This window comes from Gossypium hirsutum, chromosome A10 (assembly GCF_007990345.1).
Source record: "Gossypium hirsutum isolate 1008001.06 chromosome A10, Gossypium_hirsutum_v2.1, whole genome shotgun sequence".
NCBI classification, from domain to species: domain Eukaryota; kingdom Viridiplantae; phylum Streptophyta; class Magnoliopsida; order Malvales; family Malvaceae; genus Gossypium; species Gossypium hirsutum.
The window spans coordinates 82115521-82134530 of record NC_053433.1 but is presented as its reverse complement, the minus strand read 5'-3'; the positions used below and the strand labels follow the sequence as shown (position 1 = coordinate 82134530).

General features: G+C 32.2%; 3 protein-coding genes across 6 annotated transcripts; 1 reads left to right on the top strand and 2 right to left on the bottom strand.

Annotated features, from left to right (window-relative positions):
• The first annotated feature begins 836 nt into the window (after positions 1-836).
• Positions 837-3665, top strand: LOC107896763 (protein FAM133). The gene is made up of 5 exons (XM_016822030.2): positions 837-1350; positions 2108-2209; positions 2843-2984; positions 3081-3127; positions 3251-3665. Exons 1-5 carry the CDS (start codon positions 1264-1266, stop codon positions 3467-3469), a joined length of 597 nt encoding a protein of 198 aa, XP_016677519.1. The 5' UTR covers positions 837-1263; the 3' UTR covers positions 3470-3665.
• Positions 3666-3801: 136 nt separating this feature from the next.
• LOC107896762 (mitogen-activated protein kinase homolog MMK1) lies at positions 3802-7636 on the bottom strand. 3 transcript variants are annotated; one of them, XM_041078892.1, is made up of 7 exons: positions 7473-7629; positions 7125-7375; positions 6889-7018; positions 5721-5858; positions 4776-5108; positions 4437-4617; positions 3802-4236 (listed from the first exon to the last, which is right to left on the bottom strand). In XM_041078892.1, the coding sequence occupies exons 2-7, from the start codon at positions 7361-7363 to the stop codon at positions 4061-4063; spliced, it is 1197 nt and encodes a 398-aa protein (XP_040934826.1). In that variant the 5' UTR covers positions 7364-7375; positions 7473-7629; the 3' UTR covers positions 3802-4060. The 3 variants fall into 3 exon arrangements, with proteins under 3 accessions (XP_040934826.1, XP_016677518.1, XP_016677517.1); XM_016822029.2 differs by having other exon boundaries at positions 4794-5108; positions 7125-7636; XM_016822028.2 differs by having other exon boundaries at positions 7125-7629.
• A 692-nt stretch (positions 7637-8328) lies between these two features.
• Positions 8329-14468, bottom strand: LOC107896764 (uncharacterized). 2 transcript variants are annotated; one of them, XR_005903299.1, is made up of 8 exons: positions 14179-14453; positions 13371-13440; positions 13071-13230; positions 12591-12672; positions 11519-11735; positions 10304-10368; positions 8858-9742; positions 8329-8737 (listed from the first exon to the last, which is right to left on the bottom strand). XR_005903299.1 is itself a non-coding variant. In XM_016822031.2 (8 exons), the coding sequence occupies exons 1-7, from the start codon at positions 14269-14271 to the stop codon at positions 9488-9490; spliced, it is 942 nt and encodes a 313-aa protein (XP_016677520.1). In that variant the 5' UTR covers positions 14272-14468; the 3' UTR covers positions 8329-8737; positions 9476-9487. The 2 variants fall into 2 exon arrangements, 1 of the variants encoding a protein (XP_016677520.1); XM_016822031.2 differs by having other exon boundaries at positions 9476-9742; positions 14179-14468.
• Positions 14469-19010: the final 4542 nt, after the last annotated feature.

The following is a 19010-nucleotide window of genomic DNA, read 5'->3' as shown; positions in this document are numbered from 1 at the left end:
TTGATATCACTATAAAAGCTTCGTAGAGGATATGCCTTGATTTGTGCTCAAAACTTCCCATTACAAGACACTCATCCATTATAAGCCTCGTCAACAATATTACATCTTCTAGTGTTATTGTCGCTTCACCGCATGGGAGATGAAATGTTTGAGTCTTTGGTCTCTATCATTTAATTAGAGCGGATAAGAATAATAAAATGTGAGTAACTCTGACAATTTGACTTATATGGTACAAACTGAAGTTTGTTAATTGAGGAACGATTCTCTCATCATGCAAACTTATATTCATATGACCACGAAGTAGAGCTATAAGAGAATATTCCATTGTCATTGCATTTCAACCAACATCTCCTTTTTTAGGTTTCAATAAGTTGAAAGTCTTTATGGTACGATTGATAGTTGTACTTCGAAGATACTTATGTATGTAAAGTTTAGGATAAAAGGTAGAAGACGATTTATTTTAGTTTAATGTAAAAAGAACTAACTAATTTGATTGTTTATTTATAAACAAGTTTATGCTAAAATTTTTAAGTGAAAGTCGACAAACGCAATGCAAGTGCCAAAACTTCAGTTTTTGTGTCTATTAAGTTTTAATTAGGTTACTTATTTTTTTAATTTTAAACTAAATTAAATTACTGTTATTTTTTAAAATTTTACATTAAATTAAATTATTAAAGGTTTATAGCCCGCTCAACATGTTACATGTTAGGATGTTTTTTTAATTTTAAATTAAATTAAATTATTAGAATTTTATAATTGTCACTTTCAGTGATATCGATTCGAATATTTGAATTTATATTTATCTTTAAGAATACAATGTATAGTACAATTGTAACAAATATTAATAATGAAATATATAACATGAAATAAATAAAAAATCAATTTTCATTTTAGTTTGTATTATTTTATTATAGATTTGTACCAATGGGGGATGAGGTTTTGTAAAGCTCGTCATATGATTATGGTTTTTATTATTTTCTTTCATTTTATTGTGTTATTTTCAGATAAAATACTGAATTTTACCTCATAACTATTTAGCTCCGGAACGAAAAAAAACAAAGAAAGAAAAACTTGAGATTCCTCTCCCTCTTTCACCCAAACCTCTCTCTGCGCTGAATACAATTCCCTATATTCTTTCTTACTTCAATATGGGGTTTTTACCCTTAATATCTTAAATCCAGAAAACAATTTCTCTCTTTCCTTTTTCTTTTTTTTTTTAATTTCGATTTTTCTGGGGATTTTTGAATCTGGGTATTTCTGAAAATGGGGAAAAACCAAGCCTACAAGTCTATGCAAAGAGCCAGGCTTGGCTCTTCCTCTGCTGGCCCTGAAGAGATCGAGGATGGCATGGTTTGTACCCTTCCTTGTTCAAACAATTCTATATATAAATATTCGATTTATGATAGTTACCTGCACTTATTTTTACGTCTGGGTGCTTTTTATTTCTTGATTTATTTCCATTTCATTTATATTGATGGATGTGTTTCTTGGTTGGTGCGTCCAATGTTTGGGAATTTACTTTTGGAGTCTTCTAAAATCTTTTTTGACTTATCTTGTGTCAATTGTTAGGTTAAATCTATGTAGTTTATTCAGTGTTGATAGTTGGAACTTAGAAGTGGTTTAGCGAAGCATTAATATTATACTCTTACTAATTGTTCAAATATCGAGCTCAAATTTGTCGGGCGTGATGGCATAGAGCTTTGCAAATAAGAGTATGTTATTTGTTTTAGTTCAGTGTAATATTGATTTGATGATGAGTCGTTCTATGAGGGAGCTTATGGTTTTGGATTCATCACTGTTTTTTTCCTATTTCCTGCTAATCAATGTGATCAATGTTATGCTTCTTTCAAGTATGCAATCATTCAAATTCTTACAAATTTGTTTTTGGTCTATACCAGTTTAAGTTCTTTTTTTGCTTGATAGCTATTACGTTTGCTAACTTTGAGTAATTGGATGAAGTACTTAAGAACATTCTGCAAATCGATTTTGTTGCTTTCTTTTATTTTATTTTATTTTTTGCACGAGATTGTAGAATTTTATTGGAAACGCTAGTTGTATTCTTAATAATATTCGCTTTCTGGAACATTTCTGATGAGGAGAATCGCAGGTGGATGGTTCTTTTCATTCACCAGAGTGGCATGCTGCTCGTTTGGCCAGTCTTAAAACTTCTCATACAGTTACGTGGGAAGAGTTCAAAAAGAAACAAAAAGTAAGCTACAGAAAAGTTTCCTCCCTTGCTAAAGTAAATGTATTCGATCTTATAATGATTCATACTGATTGAATCCTGTGTTTCTGTTATTAGACATGCTATGCAAATCTATATACAATGGAAAATTTGTTAAGAATCGATTCCATATTTTTTTATAAACTTAAACGACAAAATCTCTCAAAAGTGATCCAAAAAACCTACCTGCTTCCTTCTTAATTTTAGTTGAATGTAATTATGTCATTACAGAAAGGGGGGGAAACTATTTTAGCGGTCTATCAATTTTGTTCTTTTCAATGGATCTTTGTGTTTGAGTTAGTTGCTAAAATATCGTCCAATTAAGCATTATTTGTCAATTACAGCCACGATACTAGTTTCAAACATTAGAGGCTGAGCTTTATGCAACCAAAATTCAACAGCTGGGAGAAATTAAATCAAGAACAAAGATGAGGCACTAAGAAATTGCTGTGTCGAAATTACCTGTTCATTTGCTAAATATTATGGCCATGGAACTATTCTCCGAACTAGTCTGGTTGTTTAATTGTATTGCTAACCCAGCAGTTTTTGGTAATGATACACGACCTGATTCATAAGGTGGGTTTCAACATTGTTTTGTGTATTTTGTTGATATGCTAGGAAGATGCATTGAGAAAAGGGGAATTAGAAGCAGATACGGATCGAATGATGCGAGAGTATAGAGCTCAGCTAGATGCTGAAAGGGCAAGCAAGCTTGCACATGGTAGAAACCACTCCAGTAGTAAATCTAGCCATAAAAAGGGTATGTGTAAAAGGCCTTAAAAAGGCTGGTATTCTCACGCTTGTGATTTAATTACTGTCTTTTTCTTGCTCTCTAAGGGTGTTGAATACATTGCAGATAGAAAAGACAAAGATTCAAAGAAACGCAGCAGCAAAAAAAGAAAGGTTTGAATAGTTTCTAACAACTTTGTAACAGTAATTTTACGTTTTGTGTATCATCCCCTGTTATTGTTATTATTATGAAAATGTGAACTGAAGTGCACTCATTAAACCTTTGATTATATGAAGCGTTCAAGACGGAGGTCTTCTGAGTCAAGCTCCTCGAGTTCATCCTCAGAATCTTCGAGTAGTGATGATGAAGAGAGAGAATCAAGAAGATCCAAGTCCAAGTCTAAAAGAGAGAAGAAAAAGAAGCACAAATCAAGAAATAAGAACTCAAGCACCGAGAATGAAGAAGGTGAAGGTCCAGTCCCACTGTCAAGATTTTTTGGTAGTGTGAAGAGTTAAAATGGTATGTTAGAAGATACTAAATTTGTGTACTTGATACTGAATTCCTGCAGTAGAAAAATGATTTTTCTCCCATATTTTCCGAATGGATTGAAGGCTTGTAATGATGTTTAATTCCCCTTTTTTCCTGCTTCATTTCTACTTTGTAGTCGTCATTGATGGATTGTATTCATGAAAATCTGGTAAATTTCTTCCACCAATCTCTATGCCTGTTAGCATTTAATGGTACTCTCAAGCAATGGAATATTGATAGTTTGTGCCAATGATGTAGCATTTTAATGTTTTGTTCTTTTGATATTAGTTTACACATTGTAAAATCGGAAGTAATGCTATAGAAAGCAAAATCTTCAGCATCTTCCATTTACAAATTAGAACTCATGATACTGAGTGAATGCTACAAAGAAAAACATCAATCCAAGAGATTAAGAGTGAAATCAAAGACAGCCTATACAAACACCAATGCAACGGTAAGTTTTTGTTTCCTATCCTCTTCTGGAAAGAACATGTATGTACAGGAAGAAATCAATCACCAATTTTCACTACGGCCATCAAAGCCACAATTAATAAATGGCATGGCGAGTAAACGACTCATTACTGCAATGAATAGTCTGGGTTGAATGCAAGTGCCTCTTCATATACTAACTCCTTCATCTGCGCCATGGTTAAAGCATGCTGCTCAAAGTCAAAGCTAAAGGGGATCATGCAAACAGGCTCATCGCTTATGTCATGCAGTGCCGTTAGATAGGGGTGAGCAAGGGCCTCCTCAACTGCAATATATAGGAATTACAATCACATGGCTCCCAACTTCCAAGTCAGAATGAAACACATTGCAACAAATCAACTAACCTCATTATGACCATTTTGCATGGATTGGAAAACTTTAGTATAACACATGCTGAATAATACATGATGTGCCGCATAAGAGAGAAAAAGAATGAAAGAGACTATTCTTTTGCAACAAACTCACCAGTAATCCTTTGTTTAGGATCAAATGTTAACATCTTTTGAGCAAGATCAATAGCTAAAGGATGGACATTTGGGAACTTCTCAGAGAAAGATTGTCGGGGATAGTTAGGAAGTTGTTGAATGTATCTCTTAGCATTTTCATTCACGTATTCCATTTCAGCCTCTGATGGAGTGCCAAGTAGCTGCAAGGCAAAGAGTTAAGTGCACACAATGAAATATTAAAAAGCATTTTTTTAGTTCACCATTTCTTTTTCCTAAAATGCTCATTGCACCCTATTTAGCAACTTATTTGTTTTCTTTTTATATAGTTTATATGGGTTGCAGGATAAAAGCAATTTACCTCCAACAGCAATCGCACCTGATGCAAATGATCCCTTCCCGGAAATAATGGCTTCCGAATAAACAGTTCCATAAAAATGCAACCCACTGACCACATATCAATGGCTGCAGAATATTGTGAAGAATATAGCAGCAATTCTGGAGGACGGTACCATCTAGTAATAACATACTCCGTCATAAAATCACTTTCAGTGTTGACACGAGCCAGTCCAAAATCACATATTTTCAAGTCACAGTTTTCATTCACAAGAAGGTTGCTAGGTTTTAAGTCCCTATGTAGAACATTTGCAGAGTGTATATACTTCAGGCCACGTAAGATTTGATAGATGAAATACTGCAAAGCACAAGGAAAGGTGGTTAATTTGATTTCAAGGTACTTCTAGTCGCTGCTTCTATGACAGTATAACTTGGTTTTTCGCTCAGAAAATTTTAAATTAAGAATGTTAAATATAGGATGAAAAAAAAAGAAGGCAAAATTTACTAGTTTATAGAACAGTTATGTCAGAAAAATGGAGTTGCCACATATTCGATGTTTAAACAAACCCCCCTCCCAACCCAAAATAAATAAGCATAGATATTTGCTTTTAAACCTAAAGTGCATGCTGTCTCACATCAAGTATGAACTTTTTGAAAATTAGAGGCTTGAGGCACAAAAATTAGCTCTCTGAAAGCCTAAGAAAGTTCTCTATAGCATATTTGTGTCAAGCACAATAGAAGGGTGATGATTGCTTTATAGCAACTGATATTACCAATTCAATGAAGTAAGGAGATAAAGTGATTAGGAAGAAGAAAAGTTCTGTACTGGCTAAAGGCTTGGATTGGATGGAGCAAAATTAAGGATCTAAATTAGCATGGTCAACTAGAAATAGCTGCACAGTAAAAACTTTAGCTAGTAATTAAAGGAAAATGACTATCATTAAAAGAAACCACGTGTATTTATTCCAACCTGATAATGCTCTTCATTGAACTTTTGATTACAACAGATTAGCTGATGCAGGTCAGTGTCCATCAGCTCATATACAATATAAACATCATTAAAGCATTCCCTCTGAGGAGGTGGAATTACATCCCTGATAGCAACAACCTGCATTAAATACGCGGATGAGACCAACTCACAATGATAACAAAAGATATATCATTCTCTCCCTCCCTCCCTCCCTCCCTCCCTCCCTCCCTCTCTGTATGTATATTTATTTTCATATGCTATAATTAACAATATAAATAACCTATGTTGCCAACAGCACAAGGGAGAAGTGGTGTTAAGGCACCTTGTTGGCACCCCAATGACTAGGGTTCAAACCCTATAGATGTAATCCCCATCCCCCGCAACTTAACTGCGTACAAAAAAAAAAAAAAACCTATATTTGTGTCTATTCACAACTAGAGAAAAGAATTGACACAAAGAAAGAACATGTTATAACTAAATAATGTCAGCTAAGGTTTAGACTTTTAGAAAAAAACATTAGTGGTAGCATTACAGAACACAAATCAAACAATATATTTCATAGATCTTAACAACCAAACAACTGAATTCAGAAAGTACAACCATTGTAAGATGGAATGAAACTGTTTTAAAACTTGAAAGTGCAATTTCAGTTGAGCGCTTTGAGGTTTTTATTAGTAATCCAACATCCCCGTCTAAAATAGTAATAAAATATGCCAGAGTTACATAGAAAAGATCTTACTTTCTGTTCTGCGCTTAAGGGAGGTTCTTAAATGCTGGTCACTACCAATGTAGCATGAGTGGCATGCAGTCTCTTTGGTAATTATAGAAACGTATTAATTATGTCTAGGGAAAGAATTAGAAGCCACTGGCATATGAAATAATAACCAGGCATATATCCTAAGTAAGCATTTGATATGTTATTAATTATGTTGCTTTGACTTTTTTCCTCTATCCCCCCCTTCCCCCCAAAAAAAAAAAATTTACCTCATATTGAACGCTTCAAAGTGTAAAGGAAGTAAGGTTCTGATCCTCCAAATATAGCAAATAGCTTTAAAAGGGATTTGAATACGCCAATAACACAGCCATTGACAACAGAAAAGTAGTAATAACAAATGAATTGAATTAAAAGCCAGTTAAAAGAAACCAAAAAAAGGTTACACTGACTGACGTTCTCATGGGCCATGTAGCGAAGCAGCTTGATCTCACGAAGAGTTCTCTTTGCATCAACCTTGTTACCAAACGCATTCACTATCTTCTTTATTGCCGCGCTTTCATTTGTCTCGGAATTCAACGCAGAACTTAAACCCAAATAATTGAAAAGGATCAACAGGATGACAAATCTTTAACTAACAAAAACCAATCAAATAAGAAAGAAACTAAAAAAGAAAAGAAGAAGAATATTACCAAACGGTGCCGTAGGCATCTTCACCGATGGGCATAATGGGGGGTTTATATTTAGCAGTGACCTCGAAAATGTTGCCGAAAATGTTATACTGAGTAAACCTGCCGCCATAGCTAGGAGTGGCGGGAATTTGCATCCGGGGAAACATTAGAGGAAGTGCATTTTGGTAGACAGGTTGCTGCGGCGGAGCTGCCTCCGCCATCTGAGTGTCGGGCGGCTGAGGTCGCCCTCCCCCTTCCATTCTTTTACTTCGCTGGAAAAAGAGTAAGCAATTGGAGTGGTTGAGTAGACTTCGGAAGGATACTTAGCAGTCAATTGAACTGCTTGTTTGTTTTCTTTTTCTTTCTTACGCTGAAATTTATTTATCGTCCTTAAACAGTAAGACTGGCGCTGGCGTGGCGTGGCGTGGCGTGTAAATTCTTATACGGATCGGTCCGGGTTGAGCCCGAAAACTCGTTTTCGCCGGAGCTTGGGCTGGCCGTGTTCGCTGAATTCCAATATTTATTTTATAATTTAAAATGTTAAAATTGAAATGATTAATAATTCCGGTAGTTTTATAGATCAAAATATCAAAAACTAATATTTTTATTTTTTCAAAAAATTAAATGAGTAATAATTCAAGTCGTTTTAGTTATAAAAAATCTTGCTTAAGTTCTTGATGTTTGATGAATGAATTTTTTTCAGTTTTAATATTTTAAATATATTTGATAATTAAATTTTTTACTTAATATAAAATTTTCAATTTTCAAGATAAAAGTATTAAACAAGTAAATAGATGGTATTTTAATATATATATATTAAAAATAAATTGTTTTAAAAGACTATATAAATTATCATATTTAACTTCATTCCAAATAAATTCAAAGTGTATAAAATATTATATTAATAAAATTAAGAATATAATTTTCAAAAAAACAAGTAGTTTTACCAAATAACATAGTAGTAAACGTTTACCAACTTATCAAATAAATTTTAATATAAAATTCATTACTATAACTTCAACATTTAATTTTCCAATTTATCCAACAACCATTTATTATTTTCATTATTATTTTTGTAGAGAGTTTCTCTATTTTTTATCCTTGGATTAATTTTGATATTTTTATGCAAAAATAATCTTGATGTTCTTTTTAAAAGGATAAATTTAAGTCTGTAGAGATAAAACATAAAAGGACTGTAAATAAAAATAGATTTTAGAGAATTAAATAGGTTTTAAAGCTTTTGAAGAGAATAATTTTAAAAAACTGGTATAGTAACCCAGATACCACCAGATAAGAGCTGTGCCACTTACAAACTTCTTATGGGTTTTAAATGAACAATTTGCCAATGACAAGCATTTAAGAGTGTATGCAACAGAGATAACATCATGATAGCACAATTCTTAATGATACAGTACTCTTACCTGATCTTTAGTAATTGATATAATTATTTTTGTACTTCATATTTTCTGCTTGTGCTGGGTTTAGATGGGGGAACCACCGGTTTACCAACTAAATTTGCATTACTATTACTAGGCAAAAGTCTCAACGCCATTGAGTTTTCCACAGTGTTGCTCTAAGTTCTGCTCTTCCCCCCTCCAATTACCGATTGGGAAAGCAATTCCTTTCTTGAAGATCTGGAAATCAAGCATCTATCACAAATTAGTAACACATGAATGATAACTTGCGTTTTTTTCTCCTATATCAATTTTAAAAATAAATGTCAGAAAAAAGAAAATTGAGGTCGAAATGTTGACCTGATTAATCTTCAAGCACACTATAGGGACATCAATGATCAAACAGCAAGAGAGGGGATTTGTTTCCTCTCTCTTTCCCTTTTAGGAGGGGGGAGGGGTATTCTTCAATTGTTTCAGAAAAAAACATAGATACGACTGCAAGGCAGTACAACCTACCATTTCGTGTCAGTACCACGGCAAGCTTTGTATTTGACCTTAAGGCATTAACATGGTAACAGCTGTGTATAATTTCTGCAGTCTCTTAACATAGAAATAGGACATAAAAGTCGTCTTGATATGAATTTGTTGTCATCTGAAGTTCTTCTAAACATATCTTCAGCTATTTTCTATTTTTTAACATCATTTTATTTTCACAACATGTAGGATCTTTAGTTTATGCATAACTTTATTAGGCAACATTTCTGTCTTATTTATTTGCACAAAGAAGCTTCCTTTGAAACTAATGTCCATACCTTTGCGTTGCAGTTTAAACTTTAAACCATTTAAGAGGTTTCATTTTCTAAATCTTACACCAGAATGAGTTCATAAATGTAAAACCACTTAACATAGGACAGAACATGGGAGAATACATGACAGGAATAAGTTGTAACATGGGACAGAACATGGGAGAATACATACCAGGAATAAGTTCTACCATGCAAATGCTGGAAGGACGTATGTTGGATATGCATCATATTTGGCCGCAAGGGCCTTTACAGAGGATATATCTGCAACTTGTCCAAAACTATCCAATCCAAGTTCAGTTGCATGGATCCCTCCAGTGGTAAATGCTGACTGGATTCCAGCTGCATTTGCACCCTTAATGTCATGATGAAGAGAGTCACCTACAGCAATAGAATCAGAAGCTTCCATACCAACCATGGCCATGGCTGATTCATATATTATCTGAAAAGGAAAAACAGGTGTAAAAAAATGACAGTTCCATAGGGAAAATGTTCGTCGAAATACAAGATGAAAGAAACAGTGATATGAGGAGAAATAGTGGCACACCATCCATTAACATTTGAACATAAAGCACTCATGTTACATGCTTAACGGGTTGCCTTCTGATGCTAAAGTGCAAAATAAGATAACCATCCACTTAATAAAATTAAATAGAATAATCATAGAGAAGATAATTAAGTCAGTTAAAAAACGAAACATTATCTGACAGTATAGATCTATCAACTGCATTTATTTGAACATATAGGCATAGTTGCTTGGATATGATAAGTTTTAAATCCTAAACAAACCCACAAACAATACCAGTTACTGACTCTGCTAAATTTGTTTAACAAGGTGAAAAATTGTGAATTTATATATTAAGATAAAACTAGGAGGACAAAACAACCAGGTAATAAAATCCTATGACAATCACAAAAGAGGTATTATGTCCAAATATTTAAGATTGGTAGAATAAACTTGCATGCCTGTTTATTAGAGCAAAGAACAAAATGGCTATATCACCTTATCTGGTTTCCCCATCCATTTCACTTCACCACCAAGCTTCTCATATTTGGCTGCTAAGGTACCTAACGCATAAACCAAAATGAAATTAAATAACCCCAACCACAAAAATCCAAGGGCATAGAGGGATTGCAGGAGCAGAGAATCCATATAACTGCTGTTTTTTCATTAAAAATTTGAAGATAGAAAAGGTACTTATCATGACTTCAGAGGAAAAAGTATATTATTTTAAAAAAAAAAATTGTACCGTAAGAGCATCAATCATCTAAATAAGTGGCAAGATTCAAAATTTTAACCGACAAGAATCACCATAAATGAAGTTGGTGTAAGGTTTCTTTAAGAATTCAAATCTTACAACTCTTTGGATTTTTTGGCATCCAAGATAAGTTTAACTTCTTTCATGTTCTCCATAGACTGAAGGAATAAGCAAATTGTTGAAAGATCACAGAAAAACCTTTGCCTAGAGGAAACTGCAAAACCTTGACAAAATAGGCCTTAAACAAACCTTAGCACTGCCTTTGAGAGTAAAATAAACGGAGATCTCAACTTAATTATTTCAAGATGATAAATCAAGTAACATTCCTGGAATATAAGAGTATGCAAAAATGCACACCCTCATTGTAAGATGAAGTGCATTGCAAGAAAAATAAAACCATTTTTATGTCTCTTTTAATTATAAAATACATTTTGGTTCAGAAAAACTTCATCAAAACGTGAAAGAGGAAAGCCATTTGCAAGCTCATGGGAATAAATGTCAGAATATTGGTAGGAATCACAAAAAATGAATTCAAGAAACCAACCAAACAGATTTAAAACCATAAATATTCCTAAGTATATGAAATTTAAAAAGAAAAAAGAAACTTAAGTGAAATTAACACGTATAAAATTGGTAAGCATTTAATAGGTGTCAACACTGTGAAGGCAATATAACTGGGGAGATCAGAAGAACAACTGAAATGACATAAACAGAAATAGAATGACCTGCATTGCACAACTAAAAAGGAGGTGGCTTTGAAATGCTAATACAAATAAAATGTATTTAACAGTAGAAGATGATGATGATTGTCTGCTTCTCAGTTATTGATGTTTTGTTTCTGGTTCCCGTAGTGTAAATGTAAATGTGGTTTAAAATTACTGCTATTGTTTTTTGAGTGAAAACTTATTGTTATTGTTATTCAACACATTGTTGCTGTTACGTAAATCTTTACCGCTTACCAGGCATAATACTCAAAGCTCTAGCTTCAACAGTCACAAAGTCCGGATTAGCTACCACCATTGGAATCTTTTTAGTTGCACAATGCTCTAATATTTTCTCAAGACCGTCAAGACTCATAGGACGTACCAAACCTGAAGGAAGCCCCAAGGCTTCGGTGCCATGGGCTAAGATAAAATCAGCTTCTTCAACATTCTCAATAACTTGTAAGCCCAAACCCTACAAGAATAAATTGATATTTTACGGCGTGTTAAATCAATCAAGCTGGCCAGCCATGAAGTCTTAGTACAACTGGTAAAGCAATGGAGAGGATAAAAGTATTTGTAATTGGGACACCAATGCATGGACTAGGTGTTTAAATCCTCCTTGAAAGCCAATGGCTGAAGTTGTAGTTTTTCAACAAAAGTCATTCAGTACATGGGGACTTGTTTTGATAGTAAACAGGCTCTCAGTTAAGGAATTATTTGAGTTTTGGTGCTAATTAATTTATTAGGGCCTTTATGCGGACATCATTTAAATTCTTCAACCATAAATCCTAAACTTTGTAACTGGAATCTTCTCTGACCACAATCCTTAAGCAGGTAAACTTTCTAATCTTCTTAAATGAGTTAGTAGCACAAAAAGCATTCATTTCATTTTAAAGTTGAAATGGTTTACACATCTCGTAAAGTCTCTTTCATATTAAACTGTCCATGGCTATTGTCAAGCAAACACAAAATTATGGCTTGATTATATTAGAAGCTAGTCACAGAAAAAGGTAGCAATAGAACAAATGTGTACTTCTAGTGGACCACAGCAGCTATATTGTATTTGTATTCAATTTGATGATATGCATATGATGATTACAAACTATCCAGAAGTCAGAAGGTAAGACTTTTAGTTTACAAGGCATCTTGGATGTTTATTAGATAGTAATACAGCATAAATTAGGAATATGTGGTTTTAATGCTACAACCTTCAAATGAGAAAGAGGAGAGAGACTACATGAGATTTCTTAAACTGGGGATGCTATTTGTGTAAAGCAATAAATAGGAAGAAAGAATAATTAAGAAACACTCAAAACAGTTTGCATACCTCAAGAGATATAGCACCCCTGTCACTCCAGGTCATATGAATGCAAGACCTTCCAAGAGCAGCAAACCAAGCATTGTCCCTCCTGAATGTGATAAATACTGACAGGTAAACTCTCAAGATGTATGTTACAGGCTTCCAGAATAAGAAGTTAAAAAACAAAGCAGTATATAACACTGCAGCTGCAATTGCATAATATAAGCATAAGAAGGCGCATCTGGAAAATCCATAAGACAAATTATTTTCATTTTAAGGTTAAAAAAGGCTGCATAGTTTCTTTTCTTTTTCTTTTTTAATTGAAATTCTGTAAAACAGGAAATCTTTATTCATATTAGAACATTGCATGGAACTCAACAGGTAGATGAATTTTGCAGTATCACAAATTTGGTCCAACTAATCTAATGCACAATGATTTTTTTTTTAAATGTGTTATAGATGTTGGGGATTTCTCCATACGTAAGAATAAGATAAATAGGGGCAAACCTTTGCAAGTAATGATGTGTTAATTCTCCGCTAGTGATGGCTCCCACAAAGAGAGAAGGATCAAAGCCTAGGTTCTTCAATTTCTCTATTGTTGTTGATGCACGTCTTGAAGAATTACTTATGATCACCATCTTGGCACCAGTTGTTGCCAGCTTTTCCACTGTCAGCCATAAGGATTGTATCTTTTAGGGAAAAAGGATCGATAAAGCACTAACATGCATCTCACCTAACATGTGAAAAATTCAGTATATCAGCAAAGAAAAATCTAACCACAATGGTAAAACTCAAATGAAAACATACATGTTGAAATCACGCCTGGGTAAGGTTGCTTGCCATCATGAAGGACACCAAATTGATCCAAGAACCAAGCCTATGAATGACCACCAAGTTAACCAAAAGCAACGAATATCTTAACAGTATGTATTAGTATGAGCAAATACACTCAAGGTTGGCGTAACTACCTACATTTATGTATTACATAAGTTAATTTTAGAAGCCTGTTGTGTCAACCCAGCTATGTGAAATTTTAGAATCCAATCAGCAGTTCCTGGTCAATAAATCCTATACTATGCGAGCAGCTACTCTCAAGGGAGATTAAGTGGAAGTTATTGATGAATCAAATATTTCTATCTGTGACGCATTTCTATGAAGGTCTACGCGTATTTACAATACTGATCACGTTCCTTAAAATAAATCATCCAAATTAAGTGATTGCTTGACATTCAAACCGGATAGTTACGTTTGGTTCAAAGCAAAGCATAGATTTACAATCGAAGTTTAAACTTTTAACCTTGCAAATTCTTGCAAAATCAATTTTTGATTTCATCTCCAAAGGGATTTTTTTTTGCTTTCCATTTCCAAAAGAAAAGGCAAATAGCATTTGAGTTGCATTGAAATTTGAAAGAAAAGCCTAAAGCAAAATGAGGAATTAAATTGTTCAGAAGTTACTGTCAATGCTAAAAACCTATATGAAAACACTTCAATTGTCCAAAGTATAACTAAAATTAATACTTTGATTAGCTAAACGCGACTTCGATCAACAAGAACTTAAAATACAAATTTGGGAGGGAAAAGAGAAAAACTTGGAAATCAACTACCATTTGAGTACCTTGAAACGACGCGTTTCGGCAAGGTGTTGAAGGCCATTGAAGGTCTGAAACATAGGTTCAACGGAAGGAGCAACAGAGCATTTCGCCATCATCTTCCTCTTGTTTCTTTCTTTTGTTTTCGATTTTTTTTTTTACTCGTTCGCTCTACGACCTGCACTCTGAGGTGAATAAATTTCGATCTTTTATCAATTCTTTTAGAGGCTGATTTTTCCTCTAACTATGAATTTTTTGCATTTTGTTACTTAACCTTTTTCTTTTACTCGTTTTCTCCACTTAACTAATTTTCTTTTCTTTTTTTCATTTGGGTACGTACAAATCCCTTCATTGTAAAATTTTAGGTTAAAATCTGTTTTTAGTCCCTGTACTTAAAAAAGTTTAAAATTAAGTTCTCCAACTATTTTGATATAAAAATCTTAGTCAAATCATTAAAATTGTAAGTAGTTTCCATCAAAACTTGTTAATCTGGCATGTTGATTAAGCTGCCCGCATGTGACATGGAATATGATTGATAAAAGATAAATATGTTAAGTTGATACAAACCACCAATGACAATAATAACTGGATTAGGATTTTTAAATTAAAAAAGTTAACTTTTGAAGTATATGGGCAAAATGTTAATTTCTATAGAAGTACAAAGACTAATAGCCTAAATTTTACTTTGAAAGTTAATCGTGTTAAAAGATATATGGCATATACCCAACTAATAAGAGTGTGCCAATTGTCTGCCTTTTCTATGTCATTGACGATCCGGTTATCAATTGTTGATGAAGTGTTACTATTAACCAATCATTAACCAATGTTAGATCGATTGTTATCAACATTGACTTTTTTATGTCATTGGTGATGTGGCTGTTAATTGTCGATGAAGTATTACTATTAATTGATCGTTAACCGGTGTTGATTAGTTGTTGATCAACATTAACTGATTGTTGATCGGTCAACTTTTAATTTGGTGTTTTTTTAAACAAATTTAGTTTCTAAATCAACATAAATTAGTTTGAGTTTTTTGAAGAATATATAATTTTCATATAATCACATGTGTTCTCATTTGTTTTATAATTTGAGGTTGATCTTGTTTGGGCTAGGGTGGTATTCAGGTAAAATTATTTCAATAATAATGATTAAAGTCCCCTTTGGATGCAAACTCGAATGTGTGCCACGACTTTTTATCTAAATTTTTATTCAAATAGTATTTAATGTGTTGTTTGGATCTAACCAATGAGATAAGATTGATCGAACACACTAATATTTTTTTACTAGAGATGAAGGATTCCTTGGATGACCGTTAGCTCCATTTGTATTTAAACCATTTTTTGAGTTTAATCTCATTGATGAGGTGTTTGGATAATACCTTTAGTTGCCCAATGGATTGATTCTCACTATGCTACACATCCACTGAAGGTCTTTGTTTCAGTACACTCAACGCAACCCTTTCTATTTTTTTAACCTTTCCTTTCTAGTTTTTTAAGGTTTCCTTTCTATTTTAATGTTTAAAGTTGAAAAGCCCAAGCAATCCATCTTTAGATTAGGTTGGATAAATACTTATATTATATAATAAATTAATAATTATTATAATTTATAGGATAATAAGTAAATAACAATTGAGGTGTTTTAATATTATAACTATCAGTTAAATAAGTATAAATATTATAATTGATAGATAATAAATAAAATATCAAAAGATACATTTTAATATTTTATTAAATGAATTTATAAATTTTCATATTTTAATAATTTTATTAAAGTAAAATAATTCAAAAAACTTCTATTATATATCATTTCTAATCTAATGTCTTTAAAAGTCATTTTCTTTTCTCACATTATCGCTACAGTTGCGTTTAAATCCAAACATATATCCCACCATTGCTTCTAATCTCACCAGAGGTAAACACACCATCTATCTAAACTAAGCAGAAACCTCCAATGGGTGGTTAATGAGTATTTTTTTTATAGAAAAAATTTTCTAGGAATTGAATATTTTATTTAGATATTTTTCATTTTAGTTTTGTTATTTGAAATTAATTTAATAGATGGTGAAGATAATAAATTATGTGGAGGGAGATAGTGTTTTAGCATTGAAAGCTACTTTGAATAGCGAGCTCACTTTGACATTTTATGAACATTGTGTAAAAGATTTTAATGTCGGCCAACAATTTATCTAAACTCAAAAAGATGGAAAAATGCTATTGTTGTTTTTTTTAAACTAAGAACACAAAAAAATTATAAAAAACCACAATTGAAAAATAAGTGATATACATTAAAAAGAGAATGGAGATCATGGAATGAGTTGCTTCAGTAGTTTACTCGTCTAGGATAGTGTCCATTTAAGAAGACTATTAATGCTACCAAAAAATGGAGGGCAAAAAAAAAATGCAAGTTAGTATTACCTATATTAAAACTTAATGTATTGGATTCATTGAAATAAATAAGTTACACGGTAGAAAATGTCTGGTGACCTATTATGTATGAAACCTTCTATTCGAATGGATTTAAAAAGAAAGGAATTAAATCAAGATAAATGTGTTAATATGGTAAATATTAATTAAATCATGATCAAATGAGTTAATATGGCAAATGTTTGGTAACATAGTGGCTATTGGAGAATATGCATGAACACCTTTGTATTGGTAGATGCTACACCCATCGAGGGATCTAATGATTCAAATAAACATGATATCAAAAATGAGGATATTCATAATCTTGAGGTAGCTATAAACCCTTTTCCTGAAACTTCTACTTGACGCAAACGAGTGCTCGGGATTTGTACAAGATAAAGATAAAAAAAATCAAAATTCAATTAGAAGATCAATAGAAAAGATATTAACTACTCAAATTGAAAAGTTATGTGAGAGTATGACTACACAAAAGAAGTTTGTGAATGAAACTGTTTTTATTCATTCTCAATACACTGTTTTAAATTTTAAATGAAATAGATGCATTACATACTTCGGAAGATGAAATTTCAAAAAAGACAATATTTTTTTTTGTCACCAAAATATTTCAAGTCCTGGTAAAACGAGAGATGTTTCTAAATTTAGATCCAAATATTAGGACTTGGTGGCTTCAATGTGAGTATGAAGAACAAATTGGTAATGCACATTTTTTATCATTGCTAGCAACATCTTCATATGATTTTTAACATTTTCAAACACCACCTTCATCACAAGATCTTTAAGGTTATTAGTGTGATATAGTTATGCTCATTATGTCTTTGAAAAGCTTGTTACGGTATTTTGATTTTTTATTTACTAAATTACTGTATGATACTTAATGTGTTTTTATATTCTTATTTTAAACTTAATGCGTAATTCTATCGTATAATAATTCTTATGCATGATGATATAATATAATGTTGTGTATGTTGAAGTATTTTTATTAAAGTTTTTTTTTTCTGTTGGTATGAAATGCCATAAAATACTCTTTTTATTATTTGTTTACTTTTAAAAGTTATGGATGATTTAACAATATGTACAAGTGTTTTATATTGATTATGATAATATAGAACTAAACTAAGAAGATTAACAAAGAATAGCCACAATTATTACACAAGCCAAGCAAAATATTTATCATGAATTGGAAAAGAATGAAGTGACTAGTTTATTGGTACATCATGAAACTTGTTTCACAACAACCTTGTATAGATTCAAATTATACAAGTAAAAAATGGGTGGATGAAGTATTAAATAGGCATGATAGTTGTTGCATGAATAGTTTTAAGATGCTAAAACATACATTTTACTGCATATTACATTACTTACAAATAAATTATGGCTTAAAGCATGGGAAGATATCTACAATGGAGAAGTTAGCAATAACCTTATATATTATTGGAAATAGAGAGTCAAATTGGAATGCAAGAACGCAATTTCAACGGTCTGGCAAAATTTTTAGTTAGATTTTTACTGATATTTTGCATATATTTTCTCAAACGGGAATAGACATGATCAAACTTACTAAAGGTCAATATGAGGAAGTACCAAATCATATTCGACATGATACAAAATATTAGCCTCACTTTAAGGTAATTTTTACATAATTTATATATAATTTTTTATAAATTTATTATTGATTTTAATCATATTATTTATATTTTTATAAGATTTTATTGGGGTTGTAAATGAAATACATATAAAAGCATGTATTTCACCTTCTCAACAAATACCTTATATTGGAAGAAAGGTGAATCAATACAAAATATTATGGTAGTTTATGGCTTTAACATGTGTTTATTTTCTGGTTGAGAAAGAACAACGCGTTATAGTATTTTTTTCCAAGCACTTAAAGGTAGTACTTGAATTTTCCACACTCCCAACTAGGTTAATTTTTTTTTTCATTAAGAATAATTAAAACAAATTTAAATTTTTATAATTTTATACTTTTTTATTTTGTAGAAAAAGATTGTTTTATGGATTTAAGATATCCACATCTGACTTGTTTTCTAGGGCCATATATGTAATACCCTCTACCCGTATTCATTGCCGGAATAGGGTACGAGGTATTACCGGAGTTTACGATTTTTTTTATATGCAATATAGCCCCTTTATAAATATTTAACCTTCCCTGCAATATTAAATCGAGACCAATCCACATCAACCAAACCAATTCAACATATTTTCAAGATAAATTCATGCATATTTATATGATAACGTCATCACATACCCAAAACCAGGTTTGTTAACCATACTAATGGCTAACTTTACATCATTTCATGTTAACATTTACTTTATTAGCTTATATATGCCATTGATTTTCAAAATAAAGTTTCTTTATATACCGAAATCCTGAGGTTGATAGTGTAATGTGTCTCCGACCAAATTCGACTTCCGAGCTC

Bases quoted from the DNA above. Each gene is read 5' to 3' on its own strand.
- LOC107896763 (XM_016822030.2), top strand. From the start codon at position 1,264: ATGGGGAAAAACCAAGCCTACAAGTCTATGCAAAGAGCCAGGCTTGGC. The intron at 2,210-2,842 runs GTAAGCTACAGA...TTGATATGCTAG, and splicing joins AGTTCAAAAAGAAACAAAAA to GAAGATGCATTGAGAAAAGG. The intron at 2,985-3,080 runs GTATGTGTAAAA...AATACATTGCAG, and splicing joins TAAATCTAGCCATAAAAAGG to ATAGAAAAGACAAAGATTCA.
- LOC107896762 (XM_016822028.2), bottom strand. From the start codon at position 7,363: ATGGAAGGGGGAGGGCGACCTCAGCCGCCCGACACTCAGATGGCGGAG. The intron at 5,859-6,888 runs GTCAGTCAGTGT...TATTTAATGCAG, and splicing joins GCTACATGGCCCATGAGAAC to GTTGTTGCTATCAGGGATGT. The intron at 4,618-4,775 runs GTAAATTGCTTT...TTTGCCTTGCAG, and splicing joins AGGTGCGATTGCTGTTGGAG to CTACTTGGCACTCCATCAGA.
- LOC107896764 (XM_016822031.2), bottom strand. From the start codon at position 14,271: ATGATGGCGAAATGCTCTGTTGCTCCTTCCGTTGAACCTATGTTTCAG. The intron at 13,441-14,178 runs GTACTCAAATGG...GGTCATTCATAG, and splicing joins CCGAAACGCGTCGTTTCAAG to GCTTGGTTCTTGGATCAATT. The intron at 9,743-10,303 runs GTGATATAGCCA...TTTCCTTTTCAG, and splicing joins GGATGGGGAAACCAGATAAG to ATAATATATGAATCAGCCAT.